Source organism: Danio rerio, chromosome 6, assembly GCF_052040795.2.
Source record: "Danio rerio strain M-AB ecotype USA chromosome 6, GRCz13ab, whole genome shotgun sequence".
In the NCBI taxonomy this organism is placed as follows: domain Eukaryota; kingdom Metazoa; phylum Chordata; class Actinopteri; order Cypriniformes; family Danionidae; genus Danio; species Danio rerio.
This window is the reverse complement of record NC_141026.1, coordinates 110001-132500: the sequence shown is the minus strand read 5'-3', so window position 1 is coordinate 132500 and position 22500 is coordinate 110001. Positions and strand designations below refer to the sequence as shown.

Sequence of the window (22500 nt, the reverse complement as noted above, 5' to 3'; positions counted from 1 at the left end):
TGAAGTCTGATTCTCTGTAATTTATTGAGACGCCGCCGTGCCGGTCCTCCGCCTGCGGCTCGTTTTTACTCCGCTTCTGTTTGATGAGGGATGCAGATTTCATTTAATCCTCCACAATTAAGCATCACAGATGATTTACAGTCTGCTTTGTATATTTTACAGCAACAAACATTGTATATTAAAGGTGTGTGTTGGTTGTTGGAGAGTGTGTGTGTGTGTGTGTGTGTATGTGTGGTTTGACCGAGTGGTGGCGCCAAAACACAGAATGTATGCACACAGTGTGTATCCAGCAGACTCCCTGCCTCCAGCTTTGACACACAGTTCAGGAGAAAATACATGTATAAATCCCACTAAAGGGCTTTAATGTCAGCTAAATGTGTCAATGTGAGTATCTGCAGACTCCAGACCTGCAGAACTGTCAGCAGCAGGTACCTGCGCGGTGGAGAGTGTGTATTGCTGCATAGTGCCAAATATACACACCCATAAGAGTGTGTTGGACAAGATGTTGTGCTCCAGGGGGACACACTTTCATCTACATGGTTTAACAGCTTGAGCAGGTCTTCTGTAGGGTGGAGTGAGGGAGAGAATGCTGCTGGGTCAGAATAAAAACAATAGAAGTCTATGAAGAGTCCCCACAATTCACAGAAACCTGATATGAGTGCGCGAGGGTGTGTGTGTGAGAGAATGTTTGAGAGAGAGTGTGTGTGTGAGTGAAAGAAAGAGAGGGTGTGTGTGTCGGGAAACTTTGCTCCTCTAGTGTGTGTCAGCTCTTCTGTCCGGTTATAACGCGCCGCTCCGCCGGGTTTCCCGGTTTGTTTTCTGTTCGCGGGTTCCGCTTGTATTTCACAGCGGATCGTCAGTCAGACAGCAGAACTGTGTCAGTGAGACATGAAGCTGAATATGAGTGCTGTGCGTGTAGTTAATAATGACGGGCTCAGCCTCTCCGACGCGCTGAGTTACTGACCGGTGACCGCGGGCAGAGGCCGAGGAGGACATGCTGGAGGCCGGATCTGATCTCCAACACAGCCGCCGCTCACCTGCACAGGTAGGGCTCCGGTACGAGTCTTTACTTCTACAGCGCTTTATCAGTGTAGACCGAGTCAAAGATCAGCAGAGAATACAGCACAGCGCATGCAGGACTGATCATCAATGACGGTTTATTAAGCACCACACGGTCCAGCTCCTCCATCAGGTGAGCAGGAGGTTTAGATGAGTGCAGTGCAGAACTGTGGAGTCCAGTTTCTGAAGTCAGTCTATTGAATGAACATTGAAGCTCTGAGTGTCTGGGTTTGGGTTTCCTCCATCCGCAGGTTCAGGAGTGAAGATGATTCCTGTCAACGAGTTCCGCAACATCACATCTGAGCAGAACCCACAGTTCCGGGTGCTGAAGCCCTGGTGGGACGTCCTGTCTGAGTATCTGGGCATCGCCATGCTGATGATCGGGGTGTTCGGCTGCACACTCCAGGTGAACAAACTCTCCAGCAAATCACATCACACATGCATCACATGTGCAGAAGAGCTCACACACACACCATCACAGGTGCAGAAGAGCACACACACACCATCACATGTGCAGAAGAGCTCACACACACCATCACATGTGCAGAAGAGCTCACACACACACCATCACAGGTGCAGAAGAGCACACACACACCATCACATGTGCAGAAGAGCTCACACACACCATAACAGGTGCAGAAGAGCTCACACACACACCATCACAGGTGCAGAAGAGCTCACACACACACCATCACAGGTGCAGAAGAGCTCACACACACACCATCACATGTGCAGAAGACACACACCATCACAGGTGCAGAAGAGCTCACACACACACCATCACATGTGCAGAAGAGCTCACACACACACCATCACAGGTGCAGAAGAGCTCACACACACACCATCACATGTGCAGAAGAGCTCACACACACCATCACATGTGCAGAAGAGCTCACACACACACCATCACAGGTGCAGAAGAGCTCACACACACCATCACGTGTGCAGAAGAGCACACACACACCATCACATGTGCAGAAGAGCTCACACACACACCATCACAGGTGCAGAAGAGCACACACACACCATCACATGTGCAGAAGAGCTCACACACACCATAACAGGTGCAGAAGAGCTCACACACACACCATCACAGGTGCAGAAGAGCTCACACACACACCATCACATGTGCAGAAGACACACACCATCACAGGTGCAGAAGAGCTCACACACACACCATCACATGTGCAGAAGAGCTCACACACACCATCACAGGTGCAGAAGAGCTCACACACACACCATCACATGTGCAGAAGAGCTCACACACACCATCACATGTGCAGAAGAGCTCACACACACACCATCACAGGTGCAGAAGAGCTCACACACACCATCACGTGTGCAGAAGAGCACTCACACACCGTCACAGGTGCAGAAGAGCTCACACACACACCATCACATGTGCAGAAGAGCTCACACACACCATCACATGTGCAGAAGAGCTCACACACACACCATCACAGGTGCAGAAGAGCTCACACACACACCATCACAGGTGCAGAAGAGCTCACACACACACCATCACATGTGCAGAAGAGCACACACACACCGTCACAGGTGCAGAAGAGCTCACACACACACCATCACAGGTGCAGAAGAGCTCACACACACCATCACATGTGCAGAAGAGCTCACACACACACCATCACATGTGCAGAAGAGCTCACACACACACCATCACATGTGCAGAAGAGCTCACACACACACCATCACAGGTGCAGAAGAGCTCACACACACACCATCACAGGTGCAGGAGAGCTCACACACAACAGTGATTTAATACCGTCATCATCCAAAACAAACATCATAAACGCATCACAGTCGACTGTTCGCAGGTTATTAGACCTTTGTTGATGTTCTGGGCAAGAAAATGACTCTAGAATGAATTATAATATGTAGGATGTAGAGGGGTGGAAAATATACAGAAGTCAACATTTGAAGTGGATCAACACCTGTCATCAGAGCCGTCTAACACTGATCACCCGATCTGCTCTTATACCACATTAAAGAACTGTCGATCCACTGTAAATGCTGACCCCTGTACCACACCTCACTGTTTAAGATTTATTTCTGTTCTTAATTGTCAATAATGATTTTTAAGTGACCGTTAAAGTCTATAAGTTGGTGATTAATGCAGACTGTGTAAGACTGAATATAATTGCAGAGTTGTGCAGTTGTTTAAGAGAAGGAAAGCCGCTGCATGTTTGATTTAAGGGTTAGGTTTTGTCACTGCAGAGCTCCATTTATTGCCATTTTGTACTTTGACTCTTGACACAAATCTGAAACTAATGAAACAGCAGTGTTTGGCATCATCATGGTGTTAAACTGTTTAAAGAAACACATTTTACTTACAGCATGCCTCATTAAGGCATGTTCACTCGTTTGTAATAGTGTATAGTGTATTGTAGATCCACTTTAGCTGTTATTCAGTGCGGGGAGCGGTTAGGCAGTGAGCTGTGGTGCAGCTCCTGTAATGGTGCAGTTTGACAGTAGCTGACCTGCTTTATCAGGTGAGCAGTCCATCATAAATGCACAGATCCAGAGCCGCCGTCCAGCAGAGACACAACAGGCTATGTCAGGTTCCTCGAGCACACGATTGCCATCTTCACACATCAGACGTAATATTGCAAATGACGTCAATAAACATATTAAACCTGTAGATGCTTCAGTGACAAGTTTCTGATCAATTATCTGGATAGACGCTTACAGCAGGCTCCACTGCAGCAGGAGAATATGTCATGAACTAAATCAACTTCATTATTATTAAAGTTGCATTCAGACGTCACCCGGCAGAGGCAGAGAGGCAGTGTGTGCAGTAAAGACTGATTAGATAAAGCGCAGTTTACCATCAGGCTCCTGTGGAGATGATAATCGATAGCTCCATGTGCCGCCACACAGACGTTCACAGCTACATCTTGATTATATGTGTGTTATATGTGTCTGGTTTTCTGCTCACTGATGCGGCCTCGTCTTCATCTCTCCTCAGCTGACTCAGGATAAGATCTCCTGCCTCCCGAACCGGCTGACGGATCCCTCTGGAGGACACACTGACTGCAGCCACGTCCGGCAGCACAGGGACAACCAGAGCCTGTGGGAGTTCTCCATCACCAAATACATCGGGCCCAACATCGTGGAGGTGTTCGGCCGCAAGAACGGACTGGACATCCACCAGTACGAGTTCGTCAACCACTTCTGCTACGAGCGCGCCGTGCACTGGTATGGAAAATACTTCCCGTACCTGGTGGTCATCCACAGCATGATCTTCATGGTGGCCAGCAGCTTCTGGTTCAAGTTTCCCGGCACGTCCTCCAAGATCGAGCTGTTCGTGGTGATCCTGCGGAAGTGCTTCGACTCGCCCTGGACCACCAGAGCCATTAGCGAGGTGTCGGAGGAGCGCATGGTGCTGTGGAGGAAAAACACTCAGAGTTCAGCCCCGGACGGCGGAGATGAGGAGGACGTGCTGTCTCTGATAAGAGCCTCCATCAAGTCCGACTCCGAGCAGAAATCCACAGAGCCGTCGCTCCTGGATAAGAAGGAGGGTGAGCAGGCCAAGGCTCTGTTTGAGAAGGTCCGGAAGTTTCGCACACACGTGGAGGAGGCAGACCTGCTGTACCTCATGTATGTTCTGCAGACGGTGCTGAAGGTCTTCAAGTTTGTTCTGATCACGGTTTACAGTGTCCTCTTGGTTCCCAACATCCAGATTGTGGTGCTGTGCTCGGTGCCTCCGGATCTGACGGGCTTCAGCGCATTCTGCTGCAACTACAACAAAGCGCATCTCTTCTCCAAACTGGCGTACTGCTATATAAGCTTCGTCGGGGTGTACGGCCTGCTCTGCATCTACTCGCTGTACTGGCTGTTCCACCGGCCGCTGAAGGAGTACTCCTTTGAGGCGGTCCGCTTGGAGACGGGAATCAACGACATTCCTGATGTCAAAAATGACTTTGCGTTTCTGCTGCACCTCAGCGACCAGTACGACGCGCTGTTCTCCAAGCGCTTCGCCATCTTCTTGTCGGAGGTCAGCGAGAGCCGATTACGGCAGCTGAACCTGAACCACGAGTGGACGGTCGGCAAACTGCGCAGCCGGCTGTCACACAACGCCCATGAGCGGCTGGAGCTGCACCTGTTCATGCTCCCGGGATTACCAGAAACCGTCTTCGAGATCCCCGAGGTGGAGTCACTCAAGCTGGAGCTGATCAGCAACATCACCATCCCCAGCAGTGTAACGCAGCTCCCGGCCCTTGTGGAGCTCACTCTGATCCACAGCCCATGCAGACTGCAGCCTGCGGCGCTCGGGCACCTGCGGGACCAGCTAAAAGTGCTGCGTGTGGCCACTGAGAGCCAGGAGCTGCTGCCACTGTGGATGTACACCTTACAGAACCTGGAGGAGCTGCACCTGAGCGGAGACCTGACCCTGGACTCCTTACGCGAGCTGAAGAACCTGCGAGTGCTGACGCTTCGCTGCAAGCTGACCAAGATCCCGCCTGGTGTGATGGATGTGTCCCAGCAGCTGCTGCGGCTTTGTGTCCACAACGAGGGCACTCGGCTGCAGGCGTTCAGCAGCCTGAAGAAGCTGGTGCGGCTGGCGGCTCTGGAGCTGACAGGCTGCGGTCTGGAGCGGATCCCCAGTGCTGTCTTCAGCCTGTCGCACCTGCAGGAGCTGGACCTGAGGGAGAACAGGCTGATGGCAGTGGAGGAGATCCTGAGTCTGCAGCACTGCCGCCGCCTGGCCACGCTCCGACTCGGGCACAATCGTATCTCCTGCATCCCAGAGCACATCAGCCGGCTGCGGGCGCTGGAGACGCTGGATGTCAGCTGGAACTCCCTGTGCCGGCTGCCCCCACGGCTCTGCTACTGCCCTCGGCTACGGCACCTGGACCTGTCACACAACCAGTTAGTGGCTCTGCCCTCTGAGATCGGTGTCCTGCAGGGTCTGCAGTTCCTCTCCGTGGCCTTCAATGCTCTGGAGACGCTCCCAGAGGAGCTGTTTTCTTGTCGGCGGCTCCGCGTGCTGGCGCTGGGCAATAACAGCATTACGGCACTGTCCCCACGGGTGGGCAACCTGGCTCAGCTAGTGCGGCTGGAGCTAAAGGGGAACCGGCTGGAGGGTCTGCCGGTGGAGATCGCTGACTGCCCTGCGCTCCAGCTGACCGGGGTGATCGTGGAGGACAGTCTGATGGAGCTGCTGCCCGCCGAGCTGAAGGACAGCATGAAGAACAGATGAACACACACTGCTGTTCTACACTGAGTGTGTCCTGAATGAACGAGCAGTGGCTGAAGCTCAGCGGTGTGCATAGAGGACTGATCTCAGAACAGCTCTGTGAACTTTGACCTGACAGACTCGACAGACGGGATCTTCACAGAGCGACTGAAGAAACAGTGCATGACTGTTAGGGTGGGTCTGGAGAACTAGTTTGAGCGACTGCAGTTAGCCGGGGCTGCTCCACTGTTCAGCATCAGATTAGAGTCTGTGCTCATCTAACTCCACTAAACCTCTGTAAATAAATGAATGACTAACTATAAGATTAATGCAGGCGTGCGCCGGCCAGAAGCCTACACAGCTCTATTATCCAACAGCACTACTGCAGGTACAGATTCTCCACTGCTTCCATAAGGGACTCACTTTCAGCAGGAACACCTCAGATTAATAATACAGTCTAATGAGAGTAGTCCTGTAGCTGCTGCAGTTTCCTCGTCACCTCCGCATCTGTACTGTCGTCATGCAGCACGTTACACTCTTCATGATTTATAGTGATTATTAATATTATTATTTTAACATTCTCATGAGATAAATGAGCTGTAGATGGAGGCTGAACACGTGTGTGACGGTCTGTTTCTCCACACACTCTGCACGTGTCCTTCATCAAACACACAGTAAACCTGTGCCGGGTGTGTCGGAGCTCCAGCACTGTGAAGGATCATTATCAGCAGAGTGTGTGTTTCCTGATGGCGGGTGTGGTGTGTGTGTGTGTGTCTGCACACTTCACCTTTATCCCTGGGCAGAACAATGTGTGAACACATTCCTTTTCATCTCACGTTAGAGATCATGAAATCACCTGAGCTGTAAATGTCATGTGACTCTCGAGCAACAGGAAATGAAAACACAGATTTGCTGGTGAACACACACACACACACACACCATCACAAACCCTTGACTAATGCTCCTTTGAGTTGAGCAGCACATTCAGGAGCTTCTGCTGGAGATTCATCAAATATTCCTGAATAAATTTGACTTGATTAAAGTATGAGCTTTACATTTCAGAATCCCAATATAATTATAAATATATATTTAATATCAACATCTGCTGAAGCGCCCTCTGCTGGCAGATCAGTCATCTGTATGAACACACACACACACTCCCCCCCGTCCCCAGAGTACTGAAGCAGGCCGTCTGTCAGTGTTCCTAGTGCAGCTCTTCAGGACTAAACTGCGGAGCAGAGATGCTCAAGGTCGGCCCATGGTAACTTGATTTGGCCCACCATCCCATCTGAGAAGACTGATGAGAATGATTTCGATATTGTCCATTTAAATGTACTGCAACCCTTTGTTGAAAGCTAAGTGAGATGGAATGTTTCAATGAAATGGTGTAAATGGATCAGATTTTGTTTAAATGTACACACGGTCACATGTACGGTCACATGAATGTGTTGAGCAGAGGCAGATTGTGCTGTAGTGTATTCAGCATTGATCTCCACTGAGTTATAAATGTTCATGTTTTATTGCTGAAGTTATCATTTATAAAAGCTAAACTGCATTACTTCATTTGATTTGATGTAATGTTTGCTGTTTATTTTGAAATATTAGTCAATAAATGAGGAAATTACCCATGGCAACTTAATGTATTCAGTTTGGTAGATGTGCCTTCAGCACACGGCTCTCAGAGATATCTGGTTTTTGGCCCTTCATATGAAAAAGTTTGGGATGTGGAGGTCAGTCCTGGAGTCAGTCATAGAGTTTCACTAACACTGCTCTCCTCATCAGCTGAGCTCTGCATGGAGTAGCTCTGATTTATGCCACAGATTATTGATTATTTTACATCAGTTTACAGATTATTGAGTCTATAAATGAGCAGAGCAGTCTAATGTTGAAGCTTCTGTACACTGGACTATCAGCATTAACACTCAAGATCAGCCAGAGTCCAGCTCAGCGCCCTGAACATCTGTGTGCTCTGGATGTGTGTGTATCTGGTCAGTCTGGTGTGTGTCTCATGATGATCTGGTCAACTATATCTGTAAACTCATCAGACAATCTCAACACACACAGACCCTGCATGAGCAAAAGTCCAGATAAAACTGTCTATAAAATCTAGTGTGTGTCATCAGGCCTCCAACACACACACACACACACACACACAGAACAGAGGAGTGGACAGAGGAGTGTGTGTGTGTGTGTGTGGCACTGCTGTTTAACACTGATCTGAGGATGATTTACTGGCATGCAGACTTTGGACTTTCCTGCTCATAAAACACTCGTGAGTTTTCACCAGAATCTCTCCACAGGAATCGATGCATTACACACACACACACACACACACACACAGATCAAAATGATATCCGGCTGAAGCTCTCAGTGCCATTCTGAGGTTCTGGCCTGAATGCAGTGAGAAAACAAGGCCAGCATTGTGTCTGCATCCTCTCACAGTTGTAAAAGCCCCAGAAAAACAGGCTGAAGCACAATGTTTGCCTTGTTCAGCCTCTCTCACACACACACACACACACACACACACACACACACACACACACACAGTGTAATGGTGCTGTTCAGCCTCTCTCACACACACACACACACACACACACACACACACACACACACACACACACACAGTGTAATGGTGCTGTTCAGTCTCTCTCTCACACACACACAGTGTAATGGTGCTGTTCAGGTGACCTTCAGCTCCGACACACAGGTGACGTTCACTGACCACAGATCAGCCGGAGAGCTGTGCATTCGCAGGTGTGGTGAGGCTGCTCTGAGACTCTTCCTTCATCTTGATCAAACTCTCCTTTCGGAACTCTTGAAATGCAGATTAAGCGGAACACTTCTCTGCTCTTCCTCCGTCTGCAGAGCCTCTGCTTCAGCTCCTTCAGGCCGCAGAGACAATGCTCGTCTGTAATTAGACAATCAGCTGTGAATGATCAGACTGTGGGTATGAATTGAGTAATATTGGATATGGATATTCACCTGAGGTCAGGCTGTGTCAGGACTGCAGGAGTGACTGCGCTACAGTTATTCCAGATTTACATTCATTAGACTATTATTAGCTTACTTATTTTGGGAATAAACACAACAAATCTTACAATTGAGCATTTTTAGTGATGTTTAAAGACCTTAAACTGCCCAATCTAATAGCTTTTATAATAATAATTGACCCCACAGCAGCTATTCTGCCTCATTAACCTCTGTATATTGGAGTTGACGTGATGCTGAATTCTCACATGCCAACAATTAATATCATTTGTAGAGTCATCAATTAAAAAGCAGTGAATGGTTAAACATGTCTTCAGCGAACCTCACTATAAACCTTACATTATTAATTTTTGAGACAGATTTCATGTTGTCTATTGGTGAGGCTCGTCTCAGGTGTTGTTCAATGAAATACAGCTCCTGCAATTAAAAAAGAAAATCATAAAATACCTCAGGCCTAATTTTACAAGTGGCTATTTTAATCAATGGCAATCATTTATGCTCATTTGTTTATTTCTAAAAACATCAACTTGACACATCTTGTGAAGACCGTGTCCTCTGCTGTAACACTACATGCTCTCAGCTGAAGGACTTCATTCAAGAGTCCCCGTGACGTCCATCACCCGCACACACACTCTGTGTTTTCCCATTAGAAGTATTCATATTTAAGTTTTTGGAACTTCTATAAAATGTGGTTTTGTTGTTGTTGCTCTGACACCACACTTACAAGAAATGTCAACAAGTCTGACAGATCATAGAGAGACATCCTTCATACTTTTCATATACACTACACTACAGACAGATCAGCATCAGCAATGAAGACGAACCCCTCTCATGCTGTTTGTATATTATTTTCGTCATGCCATAGCACATATAAAAGAACAATTTTGTACAATTGTTAAAAAAGTTTAATAGATAGTGACCCTTATACTTCCTTAGGCATCAGACAGCATATGTATAAAACAAATCTTCACAAAAGAGTTATAAAAAAATAATACTAATATAAAATAATACATACATACACTACCTGACATTAGTCTTGTCTGAGTTTTAGGAACACAGATAATATCTGCTCTTCTAGTGGATGATTTGGTGTCAGAAGTGTCTCTATGAAAGGTGAAGGCCTCTAGATTTTGCTGATTTGAGCTCAATAAATCTGATCATGTCTTGATGTTGACTGATTTGATGAGGACAGTGCGCTCTGACTCTGCTCAGACTAAAGTCTCATCACTGAACAGAAATAATGTCCAGTATAGAATATAAAGTCCTGCTGCAGTGGAGACAGAATGAATATTGTGTCTGACTCCATCATGAGCTTGGAGGACTGCATCCATACATCTCTGACATGACTCACATCACTGATTTATAAAGTCATCTGGAATGAAGAAGAAAGCTTCAGCAGGATCCCAGAGTTCATCAAGAGTCTTTGTGTTCATCTTCAACACCTCCTCCTTCATCAGCTCAATAATGTTGATGTCTGGTGACTGGGCTGGCCAATCCTGGAGCACTCTCTGCTTTCAGGAGCTTTGATGTGGAGGCTGAAGTATGAGCAGGAGCGCTATCCTGCTGGAGAATTGTCCCTCTCCTGTGGTTTGTAATGTAATGGGCAGCACAGATGTCTTGATACCTCAGGCTGTTGATGTTGCAGATCTCTCCATACTGAATGACCCCCAAACCATGAAGTCTCCTTCCCCAAACTTGACTGATTTCCGTGAGAATCTTGGTCCATGCTGGTTCCAGTAGGTCTTCTGCAGTATTGGTGATGATTGGGATGCAGATCAGCAGATGATCCAGCAGAGAAATCCACCTTCTGACACCAAATGATCGACTAGAAGTCCAGTGATTATCTGCTGCTCTTCAACAGGAGGATCCAGCACAAGACTTGTGTCCGGTATTGTATATATATGAGATGGCCCGTTGGTTTCCTCCTGTCATGCTGAGCTCTAGCATGTGTAGATCTGCAGCACAGATGAGGGTGTTTGTCCTGAAATAAGACGAGTGTGACGTCACCAACACACCTTTACCTCTGCTTCACCTGTGTGTTGTTGGTGGGTGTTTATGTGCAGGCCGGTCTGCAGGAGAAGCACCAGAACCCTCACGAGATACAGACAAACTGATTCTTCAGTTTATTAATCAGTGTAACACCTTAATAAATAACACTTCAAAAATCATCGCAACCATAAACGTTAATATACAAATCTGCAATAAATAAGTCAAATAATTCATAAAGTTATTTACAAACATTAATCTGCGAACACTCCAACCAAACACAGACACAGAGCGAGAGTTCATCAGGCCGGAGTCAGCGCCACAGGCAAACAGAGGAGGATTATATACAGTCATTTACAGCCGTGTGTGTGTGTGTGTGTGTGTGTGTGTGTGTGGACCAGCAGGGATGCACTGTGCAAAACCAGCGCTACAAACCTGAGCTAATATGAGCTCAGCAAACTGTCCGATCACACACACACACACACACACACACACACACACACACACACACACACACACACACACACACACACACACACACACACACATCATCCGGACCCAGTGGCCTGCAGGTGCTCCAGCAGCTCCTCCACCCTCCGCCCGTCCAGCCACCGCAGCTCCGTCAGGGGCGCCAGATACTCCACCACGTCCCAGTGTCCCTCGCGGACGGCGATGTGCAGGGGCAGCGCCCCGCTGTGGTCTGGCACGTTAACGGAGGCGCCGCCATCCACCAGCACCCGCAGCGTCTCCAGGAAACCGGTGCGAGCGGCGTCATGAGCCGGAGTCACACCACTGCGGTCCTGAACATTCGGGTCTGCACCAAAATCCAGCAGCACCGCAGCCACTGCACTGGAGCCCATCATCATCACCTGCACACACACACACACACACACACACACACACACACACACACACTAACATCATCACCTGCACACACACACATTAACATCATCATCTGCGCACATACATACTCACACACACAACATCATCATCATCTGCGCACACACACACACAGATTAACGTCATCACCTGCAGTGCTCGCACGCACACACACACACATACACACATTAACATCATCATCATCTGCGCACATACACACACGCACACACACACATTAACATCATCATCATCTGCGCACATACACACATCATCATCATCCTGCACACACTCTTATAACACCACCTGCGCGCACACACAAAAACATCTCCACACACAAGCATCAGCATCACCTCACACATTAACATCCTCACACACACTAACATCAGCACCAACACACACACACACACACACACACACACACACACACACACACACACACACACACACGTTAACATTCTCCTGTAAGCAGTAGCATCACCTGCGCGCGCGCGCACACACACCACCGTAAAACACACAAACACGCTCACATATGAATATTAACAGCATCATAAAACACACATTAATATCACCGGTGGCGTCACACACACACACACACACACACACACACACACACACACTGCTGTAGCCGCGGCATCATCGCGCAGGCATTGAGGTGAAAGCGAAACGGCAGAACTAACGGTTAACGGGAATTAAGAGCTCGTGTGTGTGTTTCACCTGCAACGCGGTTTTCCCGAACTCATTGAGCGCGTCCGGTTCTACTCGGTGGTCCTGCAGGATCCGCCGCACCGCCCGCGCGTCCCCCTGAGCGGCCGCCGCGCTGAGACTCTTTCCGCAGCCGAGCCCGTCCAGCACCATCATCCGACACCTGCGGAAACAGCGGGATCCGTGAGGAAGCGACCGGTCAGAGCACACAAACACCGGCGTCAGTAACGCGCTTACCGTCAGAGAGCCGTTAGTCGCGGATCCTCTTAAACAAACACGTCAAAACAACCGGGAACACACGCGCCGCTCGCGCCTTCAGTCTGAGCGCTTGATCTGGAACAACGAGCAGCCGTCAGCCAATCAGAGCTCACACACGCCGACGCGGCTGCCATAATTGGACAAGAGGGAGGAGTGCTGATAGGCGTTGCTACAGTATCACCGTGGTAACTGCGCCAGCGGCCAATGAGAAGCCGGAGCGCAGAAGGCGGGCGATTTGAGAGGGTTTATTTGTAAACTGTTCCTTCATTCACTGACAGAGAGAAAAGAGCGCCAGTCTGACAGAACCCCGGAACCGGCTGTCTCTCACACACACGCACACACAAACGCGCACACACACACACACACACACACACACACACTTCAGGAAAAAACACTCGATTTATTACAGCATTAGGAGAAACAGAAATGACAGACAAGTTCATCATAATTCGGTGCAGAAGTGCCTGAAATGCTCGTCTGTTTACATTCAGCGTCATCATACAGTCATATACTTCCTGTTGAAAATCTCCGACCGGATTAAATAGATTAATTACACACATAAACAACTTAAAAACTTCCTTCCAAAACAGCAAACTACTGTCCTGTCCTCAGCTGGGGTGTGTGTGTGTGTGTGTGTGTGTGTGTGTGTGTGTGTGTGTGTGTGTGTGTGTGTCCGCTGTGCTCTTCAACTGTTTGTCCTCAGCTGGTAATCTGAAAACACACACAGATAGAACACATATTCAGAATACTTCAGTGCATATCCACGCGCAAACATTCAATATTCAACAGAATAAAGTGTTGATGATGTGCTGTGCTGACTGATCAGCTCATTTATAAAGCCTAATCAGTTAAACAGGGTTTATACACATTTTACTACTAAAATTCACGACGATCCAAGACTTTCAGGTCAGTTTGCAAGACCTCATGCTTCATGTGATATCTGTGTATGTGTGGTAAATAAGAAAAACAATGCATGTTCAGATTACAGCATATATTATTAACAAAAAACAATTTATTTAATTTAAATGTATTTATATATCATGTCAAATATACTTAGATAACGCTAACACAGTGCTAATAATGTGAGGTTGGCCAAAAGAATAACCTATAGACCATTTAATTAATACATTAGGACCATTGCTATTCCCTCAACATGGCCTAAATTCAAGTGTACAGATATTTTTAAACACATTTCCTAGACTTTTCCAAAACTCTGTGAGTTTTTCGTTTTTCCAGGGTTGAATAATGCCATGTCAGAGTTCCTCAACAGCACAAACCCTGTTTAAATAAACTATTACAAATATTGTCACACAACATGCGAGGCGGACTGCTCACCGCCGCTCTGCGTGATGTACCGGACCCACGGCAGCGCCTGATAGCCGCTCTTCTCGATGATCTTCATGTACCGCACCTTTCAGCAGAAATACAGTGCTTTATTGATCACACACAGCTCAGAGTGTGTTTAATCAGTGCAGAACTGCTCATGAAGCTGATTTTAAGCAGAATGTGTGTAAAATTATCACCAGACCACACAGAGAGATAACACACACACACACACACCTGTATGCCGGACACCGTGAAGTACGGGATCTCGAACTTGACCGTGATCGGAGGTTTTCCCTCCAGCTCGTCGTTTTCCACACTCGGCAGGCCGAAGTGAGCGCGCATCAGGAACTCCTTCCCACCCTGTGAAGAGACTCGCAGGTTTAAGGAGCATCTTGAGGACAAGTAAATAAACACTGGCCATCGGTAATCTCTGCTTACAGGGAAGGATTTGATGCTCCACACCACCAGGTTCTTCTCAGGGACGTACTTGGCATGGCCGGTGCTGGTCTTGAACTTGGGAGAGTCGGCGTCGCTCGGCACCGGCACCCGAATCTCCACATTATTGGCCACAGACTGCTTCTTAAACTGTCCTTTGGCCTGGAGAGAGAGAGAGAGAGAGAGAGAGAGAGAGAGAGAGAGAGAGAGAGAGAGAGAGAGAGAGAGAGAGAGAGAGAGAGAGAGAGAGAGAGAGAGAGAGAGAGAGAGAGAGAGAGAGAGAGAGAGAGAGAGAGAGAGAGAGAGAGAGAGAGAGAGAGAGAGAGAGAGAGAGAGAGAGAGAGAGAGAGAGAGAGAGAGAGAGAGAGAGAGAGAGAGAGAGAGAGAGAGAGAGAGAGAGAGAGAGAGAGAGAGAGAGAGAGAGAGAGAGAGGGAATATTTCACAGACAGCGCTTCACAAGCCACTCAACATCTGCAGGTCTGAACTGGACATGTGTCCGGTGTGGAGCAAACCTTGACCATGATCTCCACACGACTGTGGGAAAACTTCTCGATGACCGACTCGATCCATATGAGAGGCTTTACCTGCAGAACACACACACACACACACAAGCTCAACATACACACTCCTGTTACGCGTCACACACAGAAGATGATCGCGGGTGTGCTGTGAACATGAAGGGCTCGAGCGTGACGACGGCACCGACACAAGGCCGATGAAGAGAGATGATTATATTCATTTATTTACATAAAAACAGAAGACACGCATGTGGCCAGAGCAGAGCATGATCAGCTGAATGAGCAGACGTGATTACTTCAGTTCTTACACTGAACACAAGAAAACAAACCAGGGGAGCAGTATAAACCAACCGACCCGAGACCACAGAACCATCAGGGTGTGTTCTGGGTCATCTGTACGACTTCAGTACAATATCTGTACTCTGAGGCTGCAGAACATCAAACACTGAGAAGATCACCTTTAAATTAAGTTCTGAGCACCGCAGGTTCCTCCTGAAAGAGTTCTGATGTGTCTGCAGCATATCTTCACACACTGATGCTTCTTGGCATAAAGTAATCAATAATCCTGAATCGTTCAGTGTGTTCTGTGATATTCCTGCGCAACACACTCGGGTTTTACAGTCAGATGCACGCTCAGTCTCCATGGGTACTGTAGTTATGTAGAGAGTGTGTGTGTGTGTGTGTGTGTGTGTGTGTGTCTCACGTGTGTGTTGATGCGGTAGGACATGAGCTCAGACTCTCCGTCAGGGGGGATGAAGGAGATGGTGCGGTCGCTCTCAAACCGCGACAGACGCACACACTGATGGAACTTCACATCCTCCATCACAACCGTCTTCCCCTTGTCTCCTGCACACACACACACAGGGCTCACACACTGCACTCTTCACCTCTCCATCTTGCACACACACACACACACACACACTTACGGCCGGTGAGGGCGAACAGCACGCGGTCATTGAGGCCCAGCCGGAGCTCCGGCATCCCCGACAGCATCGTCTTCAGTCTGATGCAGCCCACGATATCACTGCTCATTACACTGCCGTTAGCGTTCACCTGCGCACACACACATAGACATACACACAGCTCAAACACACAACCGAGACCTCCACATCCACACACAGACACACACACACACTCACACACACACACACACACACACACACACACACACACACATACATACACACACACACACACACACACACACACACACACACACACACACACACACCCCAGACTGACCAGCACGTTGATGGACTCGATGACGTCGATGAACACCTCGTTCTTCTTGTAGCGGATGCCCTCTGACCTCCAGGACACGGCATTGGTGACGGTGGTGGGCACTTTGGTCTTGGCCACCTCCAGCTTCTGGCCCTGCTGTGTGATGTACCTGTGGAGAAGCAGAACACACACCTGAGCATACCCGAGCACACCTGAGGGTCCAGTGGAGGGGCGGCGGCTCTTACTCCTGCAGGATCTTGCTGTCCGTCGTCTGCGGGAACCCAAAGTCCATCAGCTCGTCCAGCAGCTCGTACACCACCACGAAATTATCCTGGATGCTCTCTTCCTCCAGCTCCTTGAAGTACTCCGTAAACACCTGAACACACACACACACACAGGTTCAAACACAGGCTGGATGAATGACCGCAGTGTTTACGAGTGATAACCGCGTCTCTCACCTCCACCAGCTTGTACAGGAAGGCGTAAACCAAAGAGGCGTTGGAGTTCTTGTTGGTTGTGGCGACCACTGATCTCCCAGACGGGTTAAGAATAACAGATGCTGCGTCAACATGCGTACATGCTCAAGAGTGTGTGACAGGAGAGTGTGTGACAGAAGAGTGTGTGACAGGAGAGTGTGTGACAGGAGAGTGTGTGACAGGAGAGTGTGTGACAGGAGAGTGTGTGACAGGAGAGTGTGTGACAGGAGAGTGTGTGACAGGAGAGTGTGTGACAGGAGAGTGTGTGACAGAAGAGTGTGTGACAGGAGAGTGTGTGACAGGAGAGTGTGTGACAGAACAGTGTGTGACAGGAGAGTGTGTGACAGAAGAGTGTGTGCCTTTGATGAGAGCTGTCAATCGTCTCGCCAGATGATCCAGATTTCTGTCATGTGTAATCTCCCTCCATAGTGAAGCAGCAGCACCCTGATCTGCCCAACCTGCTCCAGTGACTACACATTCAGGCTTTTCAGAACTGCATGTTGTTGTGTTTGTTGTTGTTGTTGTTGTGTTTGTTGTTGTGTTTGTTGTTGTTGCAGATATAATCTGTTGTTTTCTCGTGGTTCTGGTGACGTGTGATATTCAGATGGAGGGCAGGAAGTAAAAATCTTCCAGACATCAGGAAATAACAGATGAAGCCCACAGAAGCGTGTCGTATACTCGGATTTACGACACTCGGATCTATTTGTGTAAGGGGTACGCAGTGCTCCACTATGATAACCATCTAGTTTTGTCGCACGGGTTGCAGTTCGTTATTGTTTGGTCAATGAACGGTTATCATCAACACACACTCACCGCTGCTGCACATACAGACGTTCACGATACGTCGTTTATTCCGCCGATGGTCTGATAGCGAGTCCCATGTAGAAGAATCACTTCCTGCCCTCCATCTGTGTCTCGCGCGTCATCAAAGACATCATGTGTAAACAGCCTATATAACACAGGAGACGTGACGTCATCTGCGCCTATAGCCTCGAGGGTAGTGCGCCGACATATAGCACTGTGGTGCTCACGGAGACCTGAGTCTGATTCCCGGCTCGAGATCCTTTGCTGACCCATCCCCTCTCTCTGCTCCCAATACTGTCCTGTTTTAGGCTTGTGTCCCAATAAAAGGTGAGAACCCCTATAGAATAATTGTTATAATATAAGGGAGATGGGATTAAAGACGCAATCCCAATTCTATGTTGGTACCCCTTCCCCTTCCCCATGGCCCTTAAAACCAAGTGTGAAGGGGAAGGGCTTCAAAATGTACCCCTAAGAATTGGGTCAGCACTACAGCACCTGCACACGTCAGCATGTGTCCTCACCATCTCCTGTGAGGGAAGTGTCACGAACATAACTGAGGACGCGGGTGTTGAGGGAGGTGTCGTGAACGCCGCCCTCTCTATTCTGCCGCCCTAGGTGGTCGCCTAGGTCACCTCTATGGACACGCGGGCCCTGCTGACAGAGGATGGGAGCGTCATCGAGTGTCAGAATGTTCTGGGACTGCTGTAGACGAGTTATGTTTATGGATTTAGCGGTTGTGTTTAAGCTTGACGGTAAAACAGGAGCGCGGTTATGAATATATTAAACAACAAAGAACTGAGACGATGATTTATGTGATGAACTTTATTGCATCCAAGTAAACCTTTTTAAATGCACCCGTCAAAAACTCTCTGCCTATTCTTTGAAAGCTGAAGGGCTGCTACAGCTTGTTTGTCGTAAAAATTTATAATAATGACAAGAAATACTCATTTGTGGATCTCCTGACTTCCGGGTGGAGTCATGTGGCTGGTGTATTCTGGGAAATGTTCTAACCTCTTGGTTTTGAGTGTGGTCCTGAAAAATCTCTGTTTGAAGGGATGTATAGCCCTTCCCCTCAGAGAACTGGGACACCCCTACACCTTCACGGGAACGCACAAAACATACATGCTAAGGGGAGAATTGGGATTAGGCCTAAATATCTTCTAGTGTATTTGTAATTCATAAACCTCGGCAGTTCGCGGGTCCTTCGCTGGGCCTTTCCCCCTGAGCAAAGACACCTTCCACAGCCGTCCGTTTCTCACTGGCTTTGGTGCTCTTGTAACTGAGAGGATATGGTCATTTCTCAAAATAAAAGATCATTCAGACTCAGATAATGAATAAAACAGAAATAATTAATGATTTCCTGCGCGGGCTGGTAACAATTGATCCACAAACTGGTACCGGTCCACAGCCCGATGGCTGAGCACCACTGCTCTGATCATTGTTGACTATCGTTAGCTTCTGCATGCTCAGATTAACCAGCGTCCCCCTCCTGACTCTACAGTTCATAACGTAAAGGATACGGTAGAGATTGTTGTGTTTGATCCACAGGAAGTGGACGTTGCCGTGTGACATGACAGGTGAAATAAGCCCCTCCTCTTCCTGTTGCATCAGCAGGGTGAAGAAGTGGTCAATCTCGGACATGTCAACGTCGCCTTTATAGTTTCGGCAGATCAACACCTGGAGGAAACAGAAGAGCAGTGTAAACACCAGAGATTCACTCCAGCGCTCTGAAATCTGCCATCTTATTGGACGACGTAATCTCAACCAAAACACAGAGGGGGAGGGGCATGGAGTAGCTCCTCCCCTTTTAAAATCAGCCAATAGTGTTTAGTTTCCTCTCAGCTCTGCCAGTGAGAGTGGTTGAGCTCAAGCTCATCAAATGAACAGCCAATGAGAAGAAGGGGGCGGGGCATGTCAGACACTACAGAGCATTTGATTGGTTATGAGGTGAAAAGGAACTGAATTAAGGGTAAACATGAATAAACCCACTGCGCTGACCCATTGAGGATCATTGAGGATTTATTAAGTGAAAACTGCAGCTTCACATGCTGATCTCAGCTCTGCATCTTAAACACACAGTGTGTCAGAGCGCAGCGCTTACAGATATAATGCTGATACTGACCTCTGAAAACTTTATTTTACTTTGATGCGACCTTCAGAGCTCAGGTCAGACTCTTATAATTGGGTCATTAGTAATAAAGCTACTTCCTCTATGTACAGGAAGTGACGTCAGCAGATAAAGTGTGAGACGATATTCAGAACAGGTCTTCAACATGATCATTCACATTATACACCGACCCGAGTTATATAGTTTATATAGTGATCAGCGGTCTCCCCTTCAGCCCTCTGATGTGTGTGTGTGTGTGTGTGTGTGTGTGTGTGTCTGACAGATGATCTTTACCTTCCCCTTCAGGTCCAGCACGAACACCGCGGACGCAGACATACTGTACGCTTATAAACACGAGGATCCGCGGGAAATGAGGTTATAGCGGGCTAAAGCAGAGTTAAAGTCACATTCCGGTGTTTAGCGGAGAGTTACGAGCTCTTCACGGCCTCCGCGGTTCCTGTTCCTGCACGGTGCGCGGTGACGTCACACAGCGCCAGGTAAAACATTGCCGGAGGTCACGTGACTGAGGAGGAGCGGCCCGGCAGAGGGCAACATCACACACTCACACACACTGAGAGATCTGCGGTCAGTAGCACAGAATCCTGCAGAACCCATTCAGATCTGTCCCGATGCTGTTTGCTGGTCAGATGCTCTTCTCTCCATCAGGGAACACTAGACGACACCATTATAGTCTGCTGGCTTTAACAGCTGTTGTTTGATGTGCTGTAGTGAATAAGGCACATCACCTGCTCTATTTATCCTTCAATATCTACAGATGAGCTCATGATTAGTCTAATGAGTAACTCTATTACTGTGGCGGATATATCACATATATAATGCTGTTATCGTCATTTACTGAGCAGCTATGATCATCTCTGACCCCTAAAACCCTGTCTTTATTATCCACATTTACCTGTCCACATCCACCTTGAGGAGCGCTTTTGCTTTTAGGCAACCTCGAGTAAAGAGACGTGTGTGTGTGTGTGTGTGTGTGTGTGTGTGTGTGTGTGTCATCAGAGGTGTTCAGCGATGTGCTTTCTGTTTAATAGCATGTATGTGTATTGAGTACATCACAGTGCTGTTCAGTTCAGTTCCTCTGGGACAGAATGAGGCTGATCTGATCTCCAGCCACTGCTCTGTCCAACAGCAACATCAACACAGGCGCAGAGATCCAGAGCAGATCTGCACAGCGCACACACATTTAATCCTCATCAGACAGGAAAACCCCTGCATTAAACTCTTGCAGATCTTCATCATCATCATAGACTGTATAACACACGTAAAGAGATTGTGGTCTTCATCAAACAACATTTGCCTGGACTCACGTGCCAGTCATCGTCATGACAACGCACAGGACACGCCCTCGTGTCGCATCACCGCAGTGGCGTGAGGTGTAAACCCCGCCCCTCACCATGACAGAACCAATGAGATCGTAAGAATTAGAGTATGATAATATTCTGAGCTGCTGATTGGACGGCATCATCACTCACCTGTAGAGCTGAGGTGTGGCTGGAAAACACCTGAAGTTCCACACACACACACACTGCTGATCATAAACTGAACCAGCAGTGTTATCTAGAGCAGTGTTTCTCAACCACGTGGCTGGAGGAGCACCAGCTCTGCACATTTCCCGTGTCTCTTCACCCAGCACACCTGATCCAGATCATCAGCAGAGGAGACATCCAAACCATGCAGTGCTGGTGCTCCTCCAGTGTGGCTGAGAAGAGCTCGAGCTTCTTAACCATTTAAAACACGTATTAGCCTGCCTCACACTGCACAAGAGCTGCGATGATGATGACGATGATGATGATGATCCAGCAGAGTATCTCAGTAGCGTCTCTACACTCCTGGGAAAGCCCTGCAGGAGTTTATTGAGGAGTCGAGCCGTTACCGCAGGATTATCAGGAGAGCAGAACCCAACATGATGTTTCCCAGAGTTCTGCTGGACACACTCACTCATCTCTGCTCACACACACACACACACGCACACACACACACACATCCAGCACTGCCTCAGAGAACTGCTGCAGCGTCTGAATAACCCTGCTGAAGCGCACTACAGGTGTGTGTGTGTGTGTGTGTGTGTGTGTTCGATACAGGTTTGTCTGAGCTCACCTGGACACACACCATCTACATCTGACGTCAGAAATGAAGCGCTGCATGATCATGTGTAATGCTTTAGTTTATAAAGTACCGCAGCGCAACAGATCATCAGCAGATCTTCATCAACACACCAGAGCAGCACTGCAGTGTTTCAAGAACTCCGTCAGGCCTTGAAGAAACACTGTGGAGGCCCGAAATGATTATAAACACGTCATTCCAGACACACCACCCTGCAGCCCAGAGAACCCCTCACTGCAGCTGAGCCGGGTCAGTGTCTGGATGGAGAGCACATGGGAACACTGGGCTGCTGTGTGCAGTGGTGTTAGTGAGGCCAGCAGGGGGCGCTCCACCTGCGCTCTGTGTGAGTCCTAACGCCCCGGTGTAGTGAAGGGGACACTGTACTGTCAGGTAAAGCCAGCTCCTGACTCTCTGTGCTCATT

General features: G+C 48.3%; 4 protein-coding genes across 11 annotated transcripts in view; 2 read left to right on the top strand and 2 right to left on the bottom strand.

Moving 5' to 3' along the window:
- The window catches only part of keap1b (kelch-like ECH-associated protein 1b), a 6808-nt gene extending 6605 nt beyond the window's left edge, over window positions 1-203 (top strand). For all 4 annotated transcript variants that reach the window (XM_087254738.1, XM_087254737.1, XM_087254736.1 and 1 more), the window contains exon 7: window positions 1-203. This exon is cut by the window's left edge and continues 834 nt beyond it. The gene's annotated coding sequence lies outside the window, so the exon portion shown is untranslated.
- A 552-nt stretch (window positions 204-755) lies between these two features.
- si:zfos-323e3.4 lies at window positions 756-7886 on the top strand. Of its 2 annotated transcripts, none has more exons than XM_087256285.1 (3): window positions 756-1045; window positions 1311-1465; window positions 4046-7886. In XM_087256285.1, the coding sequence occupies exons 2-3, from the start codon at window positions 1325-1327 to the stop codon at window positions 6278-6280; spliced, it is 2376 nt and encodes a 791-aa protein (XP_087112411.1). In that variant the 5' UTR covers window positions 756-1045; window positions 1311-1324; the 3' UTR covers window positions 6281-7886. The 2 variants fall into 2 exon arrangements, with proteins under 2 accessions (XP_087112411.1, XP_087112412.1); XM_087256286.1 differs by having other exon boundaries at window positions 756-1192.
- A 3458-nt stretch (window positions 7887-11344) lies between these two features.
- On the bottom strand, window positions 11345-13146 carry cdkn2d (cyclin-dependent kinase inhibitor 2D (p19, inhibits CDK4)). The gene is made up of 3 exons (XM_087256305.1): window positions 13049-13146; window positions 12824-12974; window positions 11345-12099 (listed from the first exon to the last, which is right to left on the bottom strand). Exons 2-3 carry the CDS (start codon window positions 12965-12967, stop codon window positions 11779-11781), a joined length of 465 nt encoding a protein of 154 aa, XP_087112431.1. The 5' UTR covers window positions 12968-12974; window positions 13049-13146; the 3' UTR covers window positions 11345-11778.
- Window positions 13147-13449: 303 nt separating this feature from the next.
- On the bottom strand, window positions 13450-20431 carry ap1m2 (adaptor related protein complex 1 subunit mu 2). 4 transcript variants are annotated; one of them, XM_087255327.1, is made up of 13 exons: window positions 20252-20431; window positions 18753-19527; window positions 18078-18645; window positions 17029-17610; window positions 16816-16946; window positions 16592-16739; window positions 16276-16402; window positions 16053-16195; window positions 15344-15415; window positions 14834-14992; window positions 14630-14755; window positions 14405-14480; window positions 13450-13780 (listed from the first exon to the last, which is right to left on the bottom strand). In XM_087255327.1, exons 5-13 carry the CDS (start codon window positions 16860-16862, stop codon window positions 13755-13757), a joined length of 924 nt encoding a protein of 307 aa, XP_087111453.1. In that variant the 5' UTR covers window positions 16863-16946; window positions 17029-17610; window positions 18078-18645; window positions 18753-19527; window positions 20252-20431; the 3' UTR covers window positions 13450-13754.
- Between the last annotated feature and the right edge of the window lie 2069 nt (window positions 20432-22500).